Source organism: Leuciscus leuciscus (assembly GCF_965113295.1).
Source record: "Leuciscus leuciscus genome assembly, chromosome: 2".
In the NCBI taxonomy this organism is placed as follows: domain Eukaryota; kingdom Metazoa; phylum Chordata; class Actinopteri; order Cypriniformes; family Leuciscidae; genus Leuciscus; species Leuciscus leuciscus.
In genome coordinates this window covers 53996221-54017740 of record NC_138726.1, presented here as the reverse complement: position 1 = coordinate 54017740, position 21520 = coordinate 53996221, and the positions used below count along the sequence as shown (strand labels likewise).

General features: G+C 38.4%; 1 protein-coding gene across 4 annotated transcripts in view; it reads left to right on the top strand.

Annotated features, from left to right (window-relative positions):
• Positions 1 to 21520, top strand: part of LOC309490579 (neuroligin-2-like) — a 221792-nt gene that overhangs the window by 98248 nt on the left and 102024 nt on the right. For 3 of the 4 annotated variants that reach the window (XM_082159817.1, XM_082159814.1, XM_082159815.1), the window contains exon 3: positions 12099 to 12152. The exons of the other annotated variant lie outside the window; for it this stretch is intronic. In XM_082159817.1, coding sequence (XP_082015943.1) covers positions 12099 to 12152 — 54 coding nt within the window. The remainder of the gene's footprint in view (positions 1 to 12098; positions 12153 to 21520) is intronic. 4 annotated transcript variants of the gene reach the window in all.

The window sequence follows — 21520 nt, the reverse complement described above, 5'->3', positions numbered from 1 at the left end:
TTTGTCTTGGGTGGTAACAGGCTTCAAAAATGCCACCCTGTGTCTTTACTCTCGCTCATGGAGGAACATGGAAACATACACGCGCATGTACGCACACACACAGAGCCATTGCCCTCTCATTCGTTCTCTCTTTCCTCTCAGGCTCTTTCTCTCTCTCCTCCTGCTGCTTTCTTTCTCACTTGTTTCTTCTCTTTCTCCCCTGCTCTCGCAATCCGTGTAGCTCAAAGGGCTGTCTCTTCAGTGCCTGCTGCAGCTTAGGCAGCAAGTGGCTGTGAATGCAAATTAGATTCAAAAACAGACACACACACACACACACACACACAGGGCTTGTACCTCTCCTGGTGCTTCGGAGAAAGATGAATGTGGAAGTAGAATCTGTGGGAGAGGCAGAGAAGGAAAGAGTGGGGAGAAAGATGGAATAAGGGGGAAACAAAGACGATTGGAAGTTTTAAGAGTATGTGAAGAAAGAAATAGTCTGACCTTATATCTTATTTTAAAGGCGCATTAAGTGATTTCTGACAAACACTGTTGATATTTGAAATCAGCCCAAACAAACACACCCCTCCCTTCATTGCTCCGCCCCCAAAACGCACCAACACACAATGCAAAAGTCGATGTCTCTATATCATAGCTGAAGTGAAGCAAGATAATGCTTTACCAAAAATAAAGTGAATATGACGAACAAACGTCAAGGAAGAACAAACGCACAGTGAATACAAGCAAGAGTTCGCTGTTAGTCGCCAGCAGCTCCAGACAAACAATGACACTCAGGGCGCTTTCACACTAGCACTTTTGGTGCGCACCCGGGTTCGAATGACATCAGAGTTCGGTTCGTTTGGATGATGTGAACGCTGTCTTCCGAACTCGGGTGCGCACCCGCAAACCGTACTCGAGTCCGCTTAAAAAGGGTGGTCTGGGGTACGGTTCATGTGAACTCCAGTGCGGTTCGCTGCTGATTTGAACGCAATCGTACCAAATCGCGGAAGTGAACCGCTATTGATGCCGTATAATGTGGTGCGTGCGTGTGTGTATACACTTACCTTGACGAAAAGTGGGATTGACGCACTGCAAGCAGAGAGATGATTTCTGGCTGCCTCCGCAAACATCGTCTTCGGCGGACAGCCCGCTGTCTTTGGAACGATTTTAGCACTTTCGCGGCAGACAGACACAAATGTGTTTCTCTTTCTGTATCTTTTCTTTGAAAACAAAACCAAAGGTTCAAAAAAAGAAGAACAAATGTGAAGCGACCAATTCTATCCATTTTGATGCCTTTTCATTCATAGCGGTTATCAAGCAACACGATTACGCACCAGCTGCAACTTGATGACGCAAGCGTACCGCGGTTCGGATACAAGTAATATAATGTGAACACTGTCCATCGGGGGCAGGGGGAGGGGGGAGCAATCGAACTCGGGTTCGGAACAGGCAATCGAACCAAGTGTGAAAGCGCCCTCAGACTGTCCTGTTACTATAGCTAACATTACAACAACAGCATATCTTGGTTCTGTGAAACAGAGCAAAGCCAACGTTACTCACATATGGAGCAGAAACAACGCGACCTCAGTGTCAGTTTTTAGATCTTCTCGCTTCTGTCTCTCCAGCGCTGGAAAGCTTTTCTAATATTAAAGGCACAATATGTTTTTTTTTTTTTTTTTAAATATAAAAAATCACTATATCTATGTTATATATTTTTTAAAGTTGTGTATTTACATTATCCCGACAGTTCCAATTAACTTCTAAATCCAGAGAAATTAATATTTTAATTCGAAGACACGGACCGTGTCTTTATTTCCGTTTTGTCGCCGTCAATGGCGTCATATCCGTGTTGTCTCTGGTTTCCGCTCGTGCTGCCATGGCAACCAGAGCTATGAACCAGAGCCCTCTGATAGTAACCAAACTGACGCGGACAACTGTGTAGTTCGCAATGTCTATTTGCACGCTGTTGTTGTTTTGTTCAAACATTATGGACCATGGCAAGCATTGGATAAAAAAGGAGAACTAAACCGAGAATCAATATCAGCGCGGTGTTTTCGAGATGTCGAGAGCTCCCATGGACACTATATAAACGAGAGCTCCACGTCCGAGACTTCGACAACTCCTACATGTACTTTATTAAACAGGTGAGCACATTTACATAAAACTAATCAAGGTTATATAGTTCAACAATGATAAAATGTTAGAATATGATCTGTATGTTATTCTAATGTTGATCTAGCTAGCTTACTGCTAGTCTCATACAGACAAACTAACGTTAACACATAGGCATTTCAACACATTCAAATGCAGTTTAGTGTGATAGTGTAATGTAAGACCAAGTGAAACAGTGCTGCGTTACCTCTCAAGTTTAATTTGTCTAATAAACTGACCTGTGAGTAGTAATTCTGCGTGTAGTTCGGTAGAATGAAATGTCCATATTCCTTTTATATCCGCGGGACTCGCGTCGCGTTTGGAGCTGATAGCTGTCTCTTAGCAATCCCGAACTGCTTCATATCACAGTCATGATAAAAGCATCGATGTATTTAGTAATCCATATACATTATTAGATCGGTCGGCTTGACGTTGACGACAAAATCCATAATTCATAGCAAATGTTGCGTCATCAATCTACGCCTTTGTTATTGTAAATAGGTTAGCGACCCCTAGTGGAGAAAAAATCCCATATTGTGCCTTTAACACGGGTCCTAAAGCTCTTGCCAGATCATAACCCTTCTTTTCCCAGTGATATTCCTCTGAGCTTTTCTCTTTCTACAGTCTTTCTTCAAATCTCCCTCTTGCTCACTCTCTCTCCTCCCCATTATGAGTGGACACGCACCCTACTTCTGATTGGCTAGAAGTGTGCTCGGTCTGATCCACTTTTCAACAGCATTTTTCAGAAATCGCTTACTGCACCTTTAAGAGTGTGAAAAAAAAGTCTGCGTACATTTCCCATTGGTAGAATCCCAGATGAGAATCACCAGACAGTTTTGTGGGAGAATCTGTAGATTTCTTTTGAATGGAGGTATTGAAAGAGTAATTTGGGACACACCAGGAGGAGAGCAAGATGATAGAAGAGAAGAGGAGAGAAGAGAAGAGAAGAGAAGAGAAGAGAAGAGAAGAGAAGAGAAGAGAAGAGAAGAGAAGAGAAGAGAAGAGAAGAGAAGAGAAGAGAAGAGAAGAGAGGAGAAGAGAAGAGGATGACGGCGTGGTGGAACACTCTCAGTGACAGTGACGTTCTATGTTGATCCAGGTGATTAGCGGCATCTTTTGCGTGTTTTAACAGGATTACGGCAACATCAGCGAGAAAAGGAGGAAAACAATAGTCACTTAAAATGAGCTAGATTACATTAAATCAGCAAGATTAGCATGCATCTGTCATGTGTGCACTCATACACACAATCTCTTGCAGACACGTATAAAAGTCATTAATAGGCCTCATAAGTCACAATGGAGTGTTTGCCTTTGCTGTCACAAACCATTATTGTAGAGTTATGATTGTTTTTGCTCTCCAATACACTTTATGATTACAACCGACAGCCTTTTTCTTATTCTTTTAGAATTATTATGCGTGCCGAAATAAGAATCTCATATTAATTGAGACTTTACATGGAAAATTTGTGCTCCAGCATATTAATTTGTCACACCACAGTACTATTTAACTGAAATGCAAAGAGTCTTTTTCAAAATTGTCAATTAAAAATGAATAGTGATGGCACTTTTTTCTCTCATAAATGTTACCTAAAATATTAATATTAAATGACATTTTTACAGCCATACATATTTATATTTCTTTATTAATTATTATATTTAATATTTTATTAATATTTACTTGAAGCTATTTGTATTTTGCATTATTTACATTGAAAAATGCATATTTGTCCCAGGACTTATTTATCTACTGTATTTTTAGTAATTTCCCCTGCACAGGTGAGTCTTTGAATAGTCTCAGCCTCAGACGTCACGACGCACACGGACCGTTGGCTGAACGTCTGATGCAAATGGCACCGAAAATTGGAGACACTTCAGGAGTTTCCAATTCGTCATCTGATTGGTTAAATTCTACAGGATTTTCAGGAGATGTGTGTGCCGCGTTCTTAACGGTCAGCCTGGAAACAAAGATGCCGTGAAGCCAAACCCCCTCATGGAAGAAGAACATCGTCGTCTTTACAAGTGACAATAAGCACTTATCAGGATCAACTAAACGCTGGATTTTCAGAAGTATGTGAAGCATGTAAAGTTAAAATACGTCTGTTATTGTAGGGATATCAACGTTACATTTTCACGCCCGTTAACATGAACAAAACGAACTGTGATTGGTTTGCTTTACGTGTCAGTCAGACGGCCTCTGGGCGATCCTTGGCCAGTGAAAGCTGTGATGGAGTCGAGACCTTCTGCCGTCAGTCTGAAGGTCTGGTTATGTGAGACAAGTCTTTGAAAGTGTTTGCATCTCACTGATGCAAAAACACGAAGACCCATATGTACCTCATATTTTGATGATGTGTGATGTGAGGAGTATTCCATGTGTTGCCACACTGAGGTAAAAGTGGCTTTGAGCTTGTCCTAACAGCTGTTTCCTTCAGATTTGACTTAACTCAGTGATGTCCAGTCCTGCTCCTGGAGGGCCTTCATAATTAAACACACCTGAACCAGCTAATCAAGGCTTTCTGGATCGCTAGACACTTCCAGGCAGGTGATGGAGCAGTTTGGAGCTGAATACTGCAGGAAGCAGGTTTGGACACCTCTGTCTTAAAGGGAGAGTTCACCCAAAAATGAAAATTCTATCATCATTTACTCACCCTCAAGTTGTTCCAAACCTGTGTGAATGTCTTTCGTCTGCTGAACACAGAAGATGATGTTTTGAAGAATGTCAGTAACCAAACTGTTGATGTGCCCCATCGACTTGCATAGTATTTTTTTCCATACTCTGTTAGTCAGTGGATAACGTCAACTGTTTGGTTACCTAAATTCTGTTAATTGGTCAACTGTAAGTTACTTTACCATATACAGTGAAAAATTGCATCACATTATATTTCATTTAATTTTAGAGTACAATACTGTCAAATGTATGAATATCGTTTACGGTAAAAAACAGTAAAATGATTTAACATTATGCTATTTAGTCAATATTTATTATATCATTGTGGTGTTGTGTGTTACCCTGATGGTGTTTTCTGTTCGTGTTTATGACCCTGTACACCGTCTATATATGAGTATTGGTCATGTTTTATGAACAGGACACTTATTTGGCATGTGGCTTTCTATTGTGCCACCTGCATTATTGTGGTGGTTATTATCTGTACATTTTAGGATAAGGCGGTACATTTTGGTAGTTAAAGTAGGTATACTAACATTATAGCACTTAATGAAATGTACAGTTATAAATTGTAAAATATACAGGAATCCTGTAAAACTGAAGACAGTATTTTTTTCTGTGAATTTCTGGCATTTTATTTCAATCACAGCGGCCTTTATTTATTAAATTTTTTACAGTGGATATTTTGACTTAAAGACCCCCTGTGGTGAAAATCAATGTTGTTTCTAAGTCTATGTGGTGTTTTTATTATGCTTTAAGACAAACCATGTGCAAATTCATAAGTCGACACCATTGCTGAGTATTTTCTCATTAAAACTGCAGTGAACCAAAGACAGTCTCAAAAACACGGTTTGAAATCGCTGGTGTTTCTGACGTCACAAACTACCTTGTAACCAATCAGATCAACGTGTGATCGTCAACGAGTGGATCTCTGAGCTGAGTGAGTGAGTGGAGGCGGGGCTCATTTGCATATTCATAGAACCACGTATACTAAATGAGGCAAGAATGTAGACTTAGATTCAAGCTATTTTAAGTTATGACAATTTCTTTTACAAGGATTTTTTTTTTTTTTTATATATGTCATTTTGGTGATCAAAGATGAGTTTTAAGGGATAGACTGATAAACTGATATAAAAGAAAAATACTGGTTAAGAAAAGTTTAGTTTGGATTATCTCTGTAATAGTGGACCGTTTAAGTGCATTAGTTGGTAGGATATGATGTTAGAACAGGCATTATAATGGGCTCTTGGCTCATGTCAGCTGTATGCAGGATTTAAAGAGCCTGATGTCAGTCTTATGACAGTTCTCTGCAGTCTTTATAACTGAGCAGGCAGATATTTTTCGCCAGGCATCATGTTTCTCTGGAGACCCAGCTTTAATTCGGAGCGGCGGGGGTTACCGGGGAAACAGTTTTAACCTTCATGCTGTCTGCATCTGCACCGCACCTAAATGTCATCCCATCCAGCTCTGCTCTGTTCAAATACTCCTCTTTTCACACATTCACTCCATCCCAGTCACCTTATCTCTGTGTGTACCTCCCTCTCTTTCTCTCTATCTACACCAAACACTCCTTCCACTTTCATTTCATCCTCTTCCACTCCTCTTTTTGTCTATTTCTCACTTGTGCTCTCTTTCAGTCTATAAATGTATAATATTATCGTGGTTTTTTTGGACGTGGCAGTTCTGTGGCTTTTTGGATACTACCACGATTATAATATAATGGTGTTACAGCAGTGATTCACAGTTTGATTATATTAATAATAATGTATTATTTAAATACTTTGAATCCATCCTGCAGCCCCCTTATTTGAGAACCACTGCTATGGAGAAAAATCATAACATATGAATATGATAATCATACAGGACCATGTGTTTATCCAGACACTTTCCCACAGAGGATGCGTTGTGTTGACTCGCTGCCCTGGCAATGATTTTGCACACAAAACTAACTTCTGAAACTAATTTCAGACAGGCAGCATAACGCTCTAAAAATCTACTACAAAACCGAGAGAGCTTTGGTGATATCTAATTACTACAATACTAATTCTTGCTTTTATATTTTAGCTCAAGCTGAGCATTGAGCACAGAGGATAGTGGGATATTATAGGCAGGGAAGGATAAATCAATGCTGCCTTGAAAAATCGATCAGCTGAAGGGATCTCAGTAGATGGGATGTGACACGATCATAAGACTCGGACGTGGCTTGTCGCCTTCCTATCTCCTAATGCTGCAGAATTTTTCAGCTTTCGGATGCATAATTTAATTCCAATCGTGCTCCAACACACCTAGCTGTAATTAAGTCAAACCAAAGACCGTGATTAGTTGATATTCAGGTGCTTTTAATTAGAGTTGAAACTAAAGTCTGCAGAAACTGGCTCTCCATGACCAGGATTGAGGAACCCTGGCTTAGGCTGTGCATGTTATTACATAATGTTAACCAATGGTCAAATGCAGTAGCTGTTGAGGAATAGCTTTATTTGATCATTTGGCCTCTTTTCTGATAAAGCAAACATTCAATCAATTCAAGTAATTACTTTTGGTCACCTTTTACATCTGTCTGTGGGTTTTGCAAATATTTAACCAATGAAAAGTATTTAAAAGAGCATGTGACTAAACCTTGTAACTCTGTTGGATCCTCAAACTGTCAGTCAAACCTCATAGCTCCGCCCCCCTCGACAGTGAAAGAAGTGCTGCACGCAGTTTAGAGCGTCTCTGATTGTTTGCAATGCAATGGTAAATAAAGAACTGGTTCTTTGAATAAGTACATCGCTTTCTTTATGCTCAAGAAACAACAAAGGCTAATGTTTTATGTATTTGATAAGCGGAGAGTGTCTTAGTCTGGTATTTGTCATCGAGTCATAACCAATATTGTCTAAAATAGCCTGTGCGAAGCACTTCGTCTAATAACATCATGCCGAATGACAGAAAAAACGAACTTTATAACCTGTAAGTTGATGAAAATATAATGCGATGCACTTACTGCCTCAGATGCAGCCGTTCTAATGATGGACATGAAGCATGTACTGTATGTTTTGTGTTCAATTGAGACTCCATTGAGCTTGATTTTGGTCAAATGTTAATAATATAAATAATATCACATGTAAGTGTCTGACCTTACATAAAGCCTCATTGCCAACTTTGACAACGCAGTGTTTAATTGTTTAAAGAATGCAGTTTTTGTTTGTTTTTTCAGTTCCTGAAATGTAGTGTTTTTTGAGATACGAGGTTTGCGCCCGACCGCAACCATATTTAAAATACTATGTTATTACCGTCAGACCATTACTTTCTGTCTCTCTTTTAATCTGTCTCTGCATCTTTCCTCTTTCAGTACCAAGAATCTTCCTCAGCACTTTATCAAAGCGCATAAACCCCCGAAATCATTACAGATCCATGCTGGACTGCAGCAATACTCAGTTTAATAGAAATGCCTCTAATGCTAATTCCAATTTACATCTCCCCACGTCGTATAATAGAAACACACTTCACACACCAGGTCGGCCAGGCATCTTTAATGCTGTTAAATAGAGCTCAATTATATCCAGTCTATCAAAGTCACTTGGGTGCTCTCTTTCTATCGGCGCTCTAATTTCTACCCATTTCCACTCAGGAGAAGCTGAGAGGCATGAAAACATCAGGTGGAAGCCATCTGGCAATCTCATTCCTCTTTCAAGCTGATTTTCTGAATCGTATTTCTGTAAAGAGGGTGAGCCACAGGTAGCAGATTGAACTCATATCCCCCCGTTTGGGATATCAGAGGAGAGGGTACATTTCTGCTAGAGCGCTCCGGTCCACAGACACCTGTGGTCGGCCTGATTACGAGCCCTGACATCTAACACTGAGGGAGTGTGTAATTCCACTGGCATCTGCTGATGAGCCTCGCTGTGTGTGTGTGTGTGTGTGTGAAAGCATTTACTTTCAGTTATGTATACACACACTCAGATGCACAAGTATCGATTAAAGCCCAGTTTTACTTAAAAACACACACATGCTAAATGATATACACAAACCTTCATATCACAAACATCTCAATAACCACATGCACACACACTCAAATGCATGCATCACTGGCTGTATTGTTAAAGCAGATGTGCAGAAGAGCGTCACGTGTGCAGATTCTCACCCTGCTGGTGTTTTTCTGCCCTGTTAAAGGCCAGAGGGCAGAGCAAGGTCACAACCAGGAACTGGGGCTGAAATAATAGATTACATAAGCACTTCACCAAAGAGAGAAGAGAGAAGGCAGGCTTGGAAAAAGAGGTTATGCGGAAAGAAATGATGAGAACAGATGATCAAAAAAAATAAAAATTGGATGCAGCCGAGGAGAGAGGAAATGAATATGAGAGAGGAAAGGGACGGTCGAGGATGAATTTGGGAGCAATATCTCCATCCAGGTAGAAATCAGTGAGTGGAAAGTAGAAATGAGCCTCTTGAAATGGATGAAATTGATTTTGGAAGGTTGAAGGGCCAACCTGAGACAAAAATTATATAAATAGACTGATTATATATATAGACTGATTAATAAGTGTTGTTCTTTTGAACTTGCTATTCATCAAAGAATTCTGAAAAAAATTTACCATGGTTTCCACCCAAAAAAATATTAACTTTTTTTCAGCATTGATGATAATCAGATATTAGCAAATCAGCATATTAGAATGAATTTTGAGTGTTCATGTGACACTGAAGACTGGAGTAATGATGCATTTTTAATGAAAATTAAATTAACTAAGTATTAAAGTAATATCAGTATAAAAAACTATACATACACACCAACACAAATATTCACACATAGTAGTGGCCAAAAGTGATGTACGACCTAGGAAAAATTACCTTTATTCAAATATGATTACGTACATAAATATATAATTAAAATTGTATAAAACACTCCCTCCATTTTAATGTTCACACACAGTTGAATCTCATTCAACATCCTGTCGTTTGGTTTTCCTCTCAGTCAGATTACCTTTTGACACCAAGCGCCCCATCCTGTCATCGCTGGACAGGGGAGCCATAGTGGACTCATCTCTAAACTCCTTTCTGGCCAGACTTTCTCTCTTGTGTGTTTGATTGACAAGATATTTCCCTCGGTCAGCGAATACACACATTGTCCCCTGTTTTTACTCTCCGTGTCTTCTAGAGCAAGACAGATCTGATCTGTCTTTCTCTCACACATACATGCACTCTTTTTCTTCTTAAATGTCAAGTAAGGACGGCCATGTCCAGTAGAGAGAACTCTTCATTATTTTTCTGTATGTATCTCTCTCTTTCACTGTCTTTCTCTCTTTGACAGGCATTTTCCAGGTCAGCCCACACAGAAAGAAGTCTAAAAAGGGTCTAAAAATATCTTTATAATGCATTCTCTGACAAAAATGATTTGTTTCATGAGGTTACACTCCTTTCTACTCTTCCACTCCTATCTGCACCTGTTTATTTCCCTGTGGAATTCAGAAAACAGATTTTTTTTTATTTAATTAAATTTTTTATAAATTATTTTGTGAGCATAAACCAATTAAATTAATTAGAAAAACATTATTTGATTAAATCTTTTAAAATCCTAACATTTTCTTTTTATTTCCAGGTTTAATGGGGTTATTAAAAATGTTGAGGTTAATTTATAATGTTCATCAAGTTTTTTTTGTACAAAAAACAAATATGTTTGGAAAAATTATTATTTTCAACCTTCATTCTGAGCCTCTGTCTGATATGATCAGTTTTTAAGGGTCGGCTCCTTTAAGGCTTGTTAGTAAACAGCCACTGTTATGATTGGCTAACGTCACTCCATAGGAAACAGTATCAACGCCCGTTAAGTGTTCGGAAAACATGATCGATATAAAACTCTACTTTACATAAAAAAGCATTATGAAATCATTTACTTCAGTTTGTGCTGCAGCTTCTGTCAGATTCAATACAGTCGCTGCTTCATCTTTCTACAAAAGTTTCTTTGTGAACTCTTAATTACACTGTGCCTCGTTTACTTAACAAAACGCTCCGAACAAACATATAATCCCCCGAAGTGATCTGGGACGACATTAAAATAAACCCTTCACTTGTTCCTTCTGAAGTTTGTACAGAGACACAGATGAGCTGTTTAAACTGGACGAGACAAAGCGAACGTTCTTTCACTCGTCCATTTGTCCTGTTGTCGACAGACTCAAGTGTCAGAAACTGAACACGCACCTGTAAACTGTATCAGTGTAGACAGCATCAGTGATTATAATGGTTCTATGTTTGTTTAGGAAAATGTCAGCCGTTAAGCGACTGAACGCCAGTGGGCGGAGCCTATGAGGAGATGATGTAGAACTCTTCATTGATGTCTTGCTCTGGAGGCAGTCATATGCAAATTAATTTGCCTGTGTGACATCACAAATCCTGCAATATCAAAACTAACCGTTTTTGGAGCTTGGTTAAATAAATGCTTTGTTTATAGTGAGGAGGACATTTTAAACTATGAAACTTGCAGCATTTTTACAAGTCAAAGGATCAAGGTAAATTAGATTTTTCATGTCATGACCCCTTGAAATTAGATCCTAGATTTTCATTTTGGTCTGAGTATATTTTTGTTCGCAAGTGTTTCAGAACATTAAAAAAGAGCTTATTAATTTGAGATGGTGTTACAGTTTTATTTTTGTGCTGTGTATGTATAGAAAGGCTAAACTCCCAGTTTACACACAAAGACAACAGAGTTAACACTGTGTGTGTGTGTGTATGTGCGAGCACAGCACCCTCTGTTCCTGTTTCCCTAGAGGCTGTTTGAGCCGTGTGTGTGTGTGTGAGTGAGAACACGTGCCTGGTGTGTTATGCCCACCTTCCCTCAGGTCCTCTTCTCTACCACCTCCTCACACTTTCAAAGCGAGGCGGATGATAGCTTGACCGGAGCGAGAGGAGGGAGGAGGACTCGGGTGGGAATGGGAATTCTTGTTTTTCATACCTCAGAGGTTAATTCCTGATTCCTCCACATTGATTTTGACTTCATCCCCGGAAGCCAAACAAGCCGTCGGAACGGCACAGAGTGAAGCTGGTGTTAAAGAACAGCAGAACAATGGCGAGAGAGAATATTCCCAGATCTAACATTAAACTACTTTGATCTTGTAGCCGATTTGTGTCTTTCTTGATATTCTGTGTTTATGATGCTTTTTGTTGTTTGCCTTTGCTTTTCTTTTTGTCACCTTTTGAAAAGAATGAGAACAATAACCTCTTGCTGATTTCTTGTTTTTTGCTCTTTCTTGTTTTCTTTTTTTGATTTTTCTCTTGCCACAGTAATCTTTTTTTGAATTTTCTCTTTTCTCTTTTTCCCTCCTTTTTGTCTTAACCCTAGGTCCACTCACAAAAAAACACGATGAATCAACACTGAACCGGCCACGAGATGAAGGTATTTTTGTTGCATGTTTTTCCTTTTTTCTTGTCTTTTTGTTTTTTAAGTCTTTTTTGGCAAATTAAAAAGCAAACAGCCTTTCTTTGGTAGTGATGAAGAGTATATGAAGGAACCACATGTGCATATATGTGTGTGTATGTCTGTGTGGAACGAGGTGAAACTTTCTCGTTTGACTTTGGAAAGAGACGCGCGACTTCTGAAAGTTGAAGATGATGGCAGAAAAAGCACTGTATCTTCATTAAATGAGAAGAAACAAAGGTTTTGAAGTGTAATACCCCGTACTGCTGTCTGAAGCACAATTTTACAGCAGTTGCTTTATGATGTTTTTCAAGACTCTGAGCGATTATTAGGCTATAAACTTATCTCCAACTCTCACGAAGACAGAGGTGTTTTCACTGTGTTTTGTCAGTGTGAATAGTTCTCTGGATGCGGTAGTAAAGACCAGCCAATAAATCAGGATGCGGAGGAAAGCTGGAAAAACACAGATACACACACATGGATCAGCACATGTTGTCATCTTTTATCTGGGAGATTGCTATTAATGTTCATTTTTTTGAACTCCTTTCTTGAGAGCAATGTGTGTTTTTGCCCTGATGTTCCTTCTTGTGTTTACCAAAGATGTTTTTTTTTTTTCTTCTTCTTCTTCTTTTTCTTCTTCCCTCTCAGTCTTGCTGTTTTTACCTATAGTTCTTTGGGAATGTGAAAAGATGGGATTGAAAAAGCTCTGAAAAATATCCTTGTTTTTGACACTCGTTGGTTTTGTTGCATTGGTAAATGCTGGTTGGGTCATTGAAAGCTTGTGGCATCACTGGAACTGAATTATGGACTCTTTAACTATTATGACTTTATTAATACATGATGATGATGATGATGATAATAAGAGTGGAGAGTAAAATATCTGGGATGAAGGTCAGCCACAAAGATAGAGTGTGGATGTCCATCTGTCTGTCAATAAATAAATAATTATATAAGTAATAATAAAAATGGATATACATTTTAAATAAGTATACTTATTTAGGATGTGTTTTACCAAATAAGGAGGAATAATTTGTCATATTACACACATCTATTGTGTGTGTGTGTGTGTGTGTGTGTGTGTGTGTGTGTGTGTGTGTGTGTGTGTGTGTGTGTGTGTGTGTGTGTGTGTGTGTGTGTGTGTGTGTGTGTGTGTGTGTGTGTGTGTGTGTGTGTGTGTGTGTGTGTGTGTGTGTGTGTGTGTGCAATTATATAAGTACATATACATTTTCTAAATTAATTTGTATTTATTTTATATTATGTTCAGTATAATTACTTAAAGAAATAAGTAAAAGTAGATAGTCACTAGTTATTTCAGTGTATGAGGGGCCGTACAAGCCAAAATCCATTCTTCTACTCTCACACACATACATTCTCCTTTCACATACATACATTAATATAAGTACATGAGAATGAATGAGTGTGACAGTAGAAATGTATGTGTGTGAGAGTAGAAATGTACGTATGTGAAAGGAGAATATATAAGTGAGACAGTATAAATGTATTTATGTGAAAGGAGAATGTATGTGTGTGAGTGTGTGTACTTATATAAGTTTATATAATTGCATACACACACACACACACACACACACACACACACACACACACACACACACACACACACACACACTGAGCTTTAAAAATCCATATATGTGACCTAATATGTCATACTTTGTAGTAGTGGTATCGTGTCCTTAGCGTAATAATCTGCTTGGTTGTAAAATGTATTAACTGTATAAAAAATGAAATCGAATGTATCTATACCTGAATCATTCACAGACCGCATATGCAGATGTTCAACTAATAAAGATCTTCATCGCTTGCAAACAATAGGATTCATCTGCAGATTTGCTTCCAGTTGACTGGCAACTTCATCCAATGCTCTTGATGTCCTTAAATTTCCTGACTAATTCGCAAACCAATTTACACAGTTTTGCCAACTTATTTGATGAAGTCTTTGAACAGAATTAACTCAAAAGAGTGATTCATTTGTGAATTGGACATTGCTCATGCCCCAGAAAAAGTTGTGCTCGGAATAAACTACGCATTTCTTAGAATGTATTGCATTAAAATAACGGAATGAAAGGAACGTCGCCCAGCGTAACAAAGTAAAAGTGCAGTTTTTTCATTAGAAATGTGCTCGAGTTAAAGTGGAAGTACTCACATCTACTCTTAAAAGTACACATTTTCTCAAAATGTACTCAAGTCTAACAGAAAAAATGTAGTTCATTGCGATCCACCTCTTATAATTAATTGATTAATTAATCAAATGAGGAATATTTTGCATATATATATATATATAATATTTTGAGGATGAGGATGTCCTCAACTGGACAACAAACTCTTTATTTTATGTATCCTTAAAGTGTTTTTCTTAGGTTTGAGATTGGGGTTTGAGGTTTGGTTTATAATCAGCATAATTATGTTTTGTACTAACAATAGAGTTCTGTCCTCATATAGAAAGATAAATGTATGCAAGTGTTTGTCAGGTGTTTATAGGAAATGCTATTTGTGAGCATGTTAAGCTGCTGAAAACAGGATTGAGAGAAAGACTGACGTCTGAACATGGGTTTGTGCGTGTGTGTCTCTGAGTGAGTGAGTGTGTGATTAGTGTTCGCTTCATCCAAAGGGTGGGTGTCGAGACAGAGGTGTGTGTCCACCTGAGCCCAGCTCATTATTCAGGCTGCGTGTCACATCATTATCAACGCGAACACACACTCACACACTTGAAATTTACAGCTTCATGCTCGCTTTCTCCCGCCTTTCACTCTCCGTCTGTGTCACTTTATAAATTGTTCAGCCAGACAGTGTCGAGCGCGACCTCATACTCAAGACCAGTCCATCAACACCTCAGTCCAGATCAGGTGGACTGGACAAACCGAAGGCTTTAGGACCCTGAATCTGTGGACTCCTCATCCACGTCCACAACAGCCCTAAACTGCTCCGATACAAGCAATCTGTTTAGGGGTTATGCTGTTCACGGCTCACCGCACGCAGGGTCTTTCTTTTTAGTATATATGAGACAGAGCAAAACGAATGTTGGTACAATTTCGGTTTGGAGATCCATTGTTTTATTAATGATAAATCAATGTATTGACCAGGTTCATTAATCAATTTGATAATTTGTTTTTAGATATTTTGTTGTTCCCGCGTGACTTAAAGGCACAATATGAACGATTTTTGTATTAAAATATCCAAAAACCACTAGCACAGTGTTATATATTGTGTCAACTTGTGTACTTACATTATTCCAAATGTTTCCAACAAGGTTTAAATCCAGAGAAATTCGCAAGTTTAACCAGTGAAACGACCCTCCTTATTGCGTCGCCTGTCGCAATGTCCGCAGTGACGCTATAACTTTACCAATCAGCGATTGGCTCTTAGAAGGCGGGATGTAGTACGCCATATTGTTGCAGTTTCTCCCATTCATAAGTAATAGGAGTGAACCGTCTTTCTATATCTATAGACTTTGGTAATATGTCCGAATACTGAGGCTGCGTCCGAAAACGCATTTTCTCTTGAGTAGGTACTTATTTTAAATAATGAATGTAATCTGGACGTACTACATCCGCCATGTTGTCATTATCATGTGACCTACCAGCATCAATTGCGTCGCTTCCCTGTCATTCACAAATCCTCTCCTGTGGCCTCATGGGACAGTAAAGTGTCCATCATATGCACACTTCAGAATCTCACCAGAAGTAGTAGGTCATCCGGGTGCTTTTGTCTACTAGTACTGTGAATTTGGACATACTTCATTTGTCACATACTGTTTTTTGCCTACCATATACAGTTGTAATCAAAATTGTTCAACCCCCATTTCAAATCAGGTTTATTGGCTAAATTTACAGACTTTCCACTGTATGCAAGGAACAAATCAAACTTAAGTAATTGAAATATCTCAACACAACAAATGTTTCAAGTGGTTTTCCCAAATTCAACTGAAAATGCAACTTTTAATGACTTCTGCAGTCTCAAAATGAATTCAACCCCCTGCATATAATCCCTCCAACAGCACAAATCTGCAAAATTGGTGTTGTCTCAAGCACAACTGATGCAAATAATCAAGGGCTTCATTAGTTGCACCAGGTGTGCTTGAGCTAGAACACATGAAATATCTTAACAGGCAAGGTCTGTTGAGTGGCATGTTTGACTGCATGTCAGAAATATGGTCAAAAGAATGAACCAAAAGGTTAAGAGAAGATATCATCACCCTTCACAAACAATGAACAGGATACAAAAAGGTAGCGAAGGCACTAAACATTCCTAGAGAAACCGTTGGAAGCATAGTTCGCAAGTTCAAAGTTAACCCTCTGAGGTCTGAGCTGTTTTCTGGGCGCTGGAGGTGTTCTGACATGCTCTGACATTTGTGTTTTTTTCTGTTACTAGTGATATTTTCATGGCTAAAGTCTGATTACACTGTATTCAGCACAAACTCTGCTACAATAATATATCAGCAGCATGTATGTAAAAGTTTGTAGTTTTGAGATAATGACATTTATGCGTGGTTTGTGAAAATACAAAAAAAAATTCTCACTGAAATAAGGCCATGAAACCCATACTGATTATTTCTTCACAAGACTTTTGAAAATTGTATGACATAGCCTAGAATATTTGCTCCAAAACTATGTGAAAATCACCCTGACTGCTCATTCAGAAAAGACAATATATTGATTTAAAATTTCTAAGACAGGTTTTGTGTGACAAAGCCATATGCGAAGAGGCGTGATCATCTCATGCATATGTAAGCATTCAACACCTGAGAAAGACAAAGACACTCCCCTAACTGCCCTATTAGGAGCGATCAGGCCCTGTCATTCAGAGCAACCTTGCACAAAGAATGAGGAGATTTAAAAAAGAATGGCTTTTAGATTGTTTGGATTTACTTACAACACAACACAATCCAAAAATACAAATGACAAAAGAGCACATTGAAAACAATGATCCAAAGACAGAGACCTTTGTGCCATTCCTAAAAACATTGTACATACCTTTAATTTCCAAGGTGTTTGATTTTCACTTTACCATGTTCATGTACAGAGACTCATGTGAATGTTGAAGTCAGCAGGACTCAGTTGCATCTGGTCCCTGAAAGAAAAAAAAAAGAAAAAACTGTGAACATACTGATATCAAGAGAAACTATAGGGCTGCACGATTTTGGGAATAGATTTTAGATTTTTCTGGTTAAAATTTCTTTTTAAAATTCACAGAATACACACACACACACACACGTTTCCAACAATATATAATGAACACCAGGTTTGTTGTGCCTTGTAGGCATAGGCTATGCAGTGCTGCATAAAATAATAATAACAATAAATTAAATCTTCCAAAAGATTTCAAGAACAGCTACGCTAGAGAAAAATATATTGATTATCATATGTTACTTCAAATGTTTCCATTCGTTATGATGATATGAAATGAGATAATAGTAAAAACATAAAGCCTAATGTTTGGTGCATTTTTCCTTTCAAACGCAATCGCGCTCCAAAATATGATACATTCAAACCCACAGCGCGCTCCAAAATATGATACTCAAACCCACAGCGCGCTCCAAAATATGATACATTCAAACGCACAGCGCGCTCCAAAATATGATACTCAAACCCACAGCGCGCTCCAAAATATGATACATTCAAACGCCATCGCGCTCCAAAATATTAAACATTATGGTTATACACATCTATGTTTGAGCAGATATCCACAAACAGTAGCCTATTAACAGGAAACACGGGTCTAAATAGTATAATATTCACCATATATCTAGCAACAGTTCAACTGCAATGTGAAGTTTATGCAACAGTACCATAAACTAATAAGTAAGAATTTCTTACCTTACATCTTTCGTGTCTTCAAATCGCGTTCTTCTTCTTCTGAGGTAAATCCAATATAAGCTCAGACGTGTCTTCCAAACTCGACGAAAAGCAGAGACTTGTGAAGTTTTTTGGTGTTTTGTGTTTGAGGTAACGAGGGCGTTCGCGTCCCATGTGGAGATTTGCATGTGAATCTCTTTTGCGCGAGTGGGCGTGTCGAATTAAAAAGTAATTAGCAAGCGTTTGAGAAGCTGGACATCCTGTTGGTTTTATACAAATTACTTAAACAGAGAATATTTGTTTTCAGTTTGAATCCGATCATTTAAAAGTACACACTTAAATGTGTATAAAGGTATATGGCTCATAAATGTGTGAGAAGTGTTCGCTGAGTTTTGTTTCAGTTTATAGACGTGCTCAAGAAAAAAAAGTTCACCGCGACGGAGAGGCAGAACGCACACCCTGTTTTATTTTCTTTATTTTACAAAAGCACAATGTTTTGATTTGATTGTAAGTGGACACATACAAAAGTAGAAATATCACAGATTATTTTTTTATATTTCTTTTTTCTGTATAACCATAAATGACGGAGTAATTTAAGTTTATGTTGCTGCTATGTGAAAAAAATCCAGCAAAACGCGTCGGCGCGTTTCTCGACCTCAGAGGGTTAAAGGAAAAATGGTTACTCTACCTGGACGGGGCAGAAAAAGGAAGCTTTCAACAGCTGCAACCAGATTTCTGAGAAGACAGGTTCAGAAAAACCCTTGAGTGACTGCAAAAGACCTGCAGCAAGACTTGATGGCAACAGGCACTGGGGTTTCAGCTTGCTCAGGAAGGCCAGAACTCCAAGACTACACCACTACTGACCCAAAAGCACAAGAAAAGTCGGCTCCAATTTGCTCAAAATCATATAAATAAGCCACATACGTTTTTGGGATGTTCTGTGGAGTGATGAAACAAAACTTTTTTTGATGAAACAAAAGGTCTGGAGGAAGCATATGCTGAAAAGAACCCTCTGCCTACAGTTAAGCGTCGGTGGTGCTCGTGACGCTCTTTACATCCTCTGGCACTGGGAGCCAGCAGCGTGTGGAAGGCAAGATGGATTCATTGAAGTATCAGGAAATCCTAGGAGAAAACGTCATGCCGTCAGTGAGGAAGCTGAAGCTTGAGCGTCATTGGACCTTCCAACAGGACAAGGATCCCAAGCATACCTCAAATTCCACCAAGGCTTGCTTGCAGAAGAAGTCCTGGAAGATCCTACAGTGGCATCACAGTCACCTCTCTTAAAGCAGGGCTCAGTAGTTTCGGGATTTCTTCGCTGTATTCTCGCTTTTTGCTCGCTGGTTTCTCTCTAGAGCTCCCCCCACAGCTTCGGAATAGATATTTGACAACACTGTTGTAAAAACTCGTTGGCGATTCTCAGACACCAGAGGCTAGTAGATCAACGACATCAAAGCAGATGGGAAATTCTTTAAAACGTCTTCTTCATTCGGGTTCGGACAGCGTGAGGGAGCGCAATAATGACAGCATTTTAGCAGATTTCTTTTGGCCGTAAAGCAATTGTTTACATCGCGAGACCTGATAATCACGCGAGACTTCCTGATGTGGCGGCCCGCCAGCTCAAAGTTGCAAGTGCGGATTTTCCGCTCACGGGCACCAGGGGGGTGCGAAACGACCACCATTCAACCCGAAATAAGTAATATAACCATTCCAATGACTCCGAAGCTGTTCAGTTAAGGAAAAAAAAAAGTTACTTAGAGCACCTTTAAACCCCATAGAAAATATCTGGTGGGATTTGAAGAAGGTGATTGCAGGATGCAAACCCAAGAATATCACTGAACTGCAGGCCATTGCTCATGAGGACTGGGCTCAGATTCCTCAGAAACACTGGCAGAAGCTGCTGTCTGGTTCTACATCTCGATTGCAGCTGGTCATAACAGCAAAAGGGTGTTGTATCCTAAGTACTAAAGATGATTCTCATGAAGGAGTTGAATAATTTTGAGACTGCAGAAGTCATTAAAAGTTGCATTTTCAGTTGAATTTGGGGAAACCACTTGAAACATTTGTTGTGTTGAGCTATTTCAATTACTTTTGTTTGATTTGTTCATTGCAAACAGCTGAAAGTCTGTAAATTTTGCCCAAAAACCTGATTTTCAGTGGGGGTTGAATCATTTCAGTTACAACTGTATAGGGAAGATTTCAGATGCAGTCATAGTATTCGAAAAACAGGAGGTGAAAATTGCCCGGATACACAACTGTTTTTAACATTGATAATAATAAGAAATGTTTCTTGAGCAGAAAATCTGCATTTTAGACTGATTTCTGAAGGATCATGTGACACTGAAGACTGGAGTGATGATGCTGAAAATTCAGCATTGATCACTGGAATAAATTACACTAAATTTTTAAACGGTAGTGTACAATTTGATGATACTGAATATACCAACATTTTCCAGCTCTCTGGTTTGTAGACCATAGAAAAGGCCATAATTGCTGAGCACTAACTGTTACAGGCACTGATAAATAAGAATTCGGCATAAGCTCACAGTTTACTGCTAAATTTCAATAAAGCTGTATCGTTTAGAAGTTGTTCTTCACTGGTTCCTGAACAAGTCTTTCATGGATGGTTACCCTGATTTACAAACTGATTAGCACTAACAAAACTAGTGCGCCTGCAGCAATCAGAGTCTGATTGGTTGAGGGAATTAACACGCTTCAACCAGACTGCGGCAGCACAACTTTATGTAGTTTAGCATAACAAAACTAGATTGTTTTTGTCAACACACAACACCACAGAGATTTATTTTGGTTTCTGGGTTGGTCTTAAAGGGGTTGCGCATTTGATAGCAGTCGTATCTTTACTTCTCGCCACAATTTGCTGGCCATTAACTTTACCTAACATAAATATCTAAAAACAGATATATAAATACACTACCGTTCAAAGGTTTGGGGTCTGTAATATGGTGTAAATGTTCTCTCATGCTCAGCAAGGCTGCATTTATTTGAATACAGTAAAACTGTTATATTGTGAAATATATTTACAATTTAAAATAATTGTTTTCTATTTTTAATGTATTGTAAACTGTAATTTATTCATGTGATCAAAACTGTATTTTCAGCATCATGACTCCAGTCTTCAGTGTCACATGATCCTTCAGAAATCATTCTAATATGCTGATTTTCTGATTATTATTATAAATGTTGAAAACAGTTGTGTTCATTTTTTCAGGATTTTTTTTTTTATCTTTGATGTCTTCATTGACACTTTTGATGAATTTAATATCTCTCTACTGAATAAAAGTATTAATTTCTTCTTTTTTAAAAATTAAGTACAATCTTGACCCCTTCTTTTCAATGTTAGTGAATGTGAGTTTTAATTTAAATGTGTACAAAAATATTGTTAACACAATTTTAAATTATTTAAATGTATAAAAAAAATGTATGACAAATATTAATTATGTTTCTTCTTTATGAATTGTAATGTTACAAAACCTCTTATATGTCAAAAGATTAATGCAAATTTGATTTCTCATGTCATGA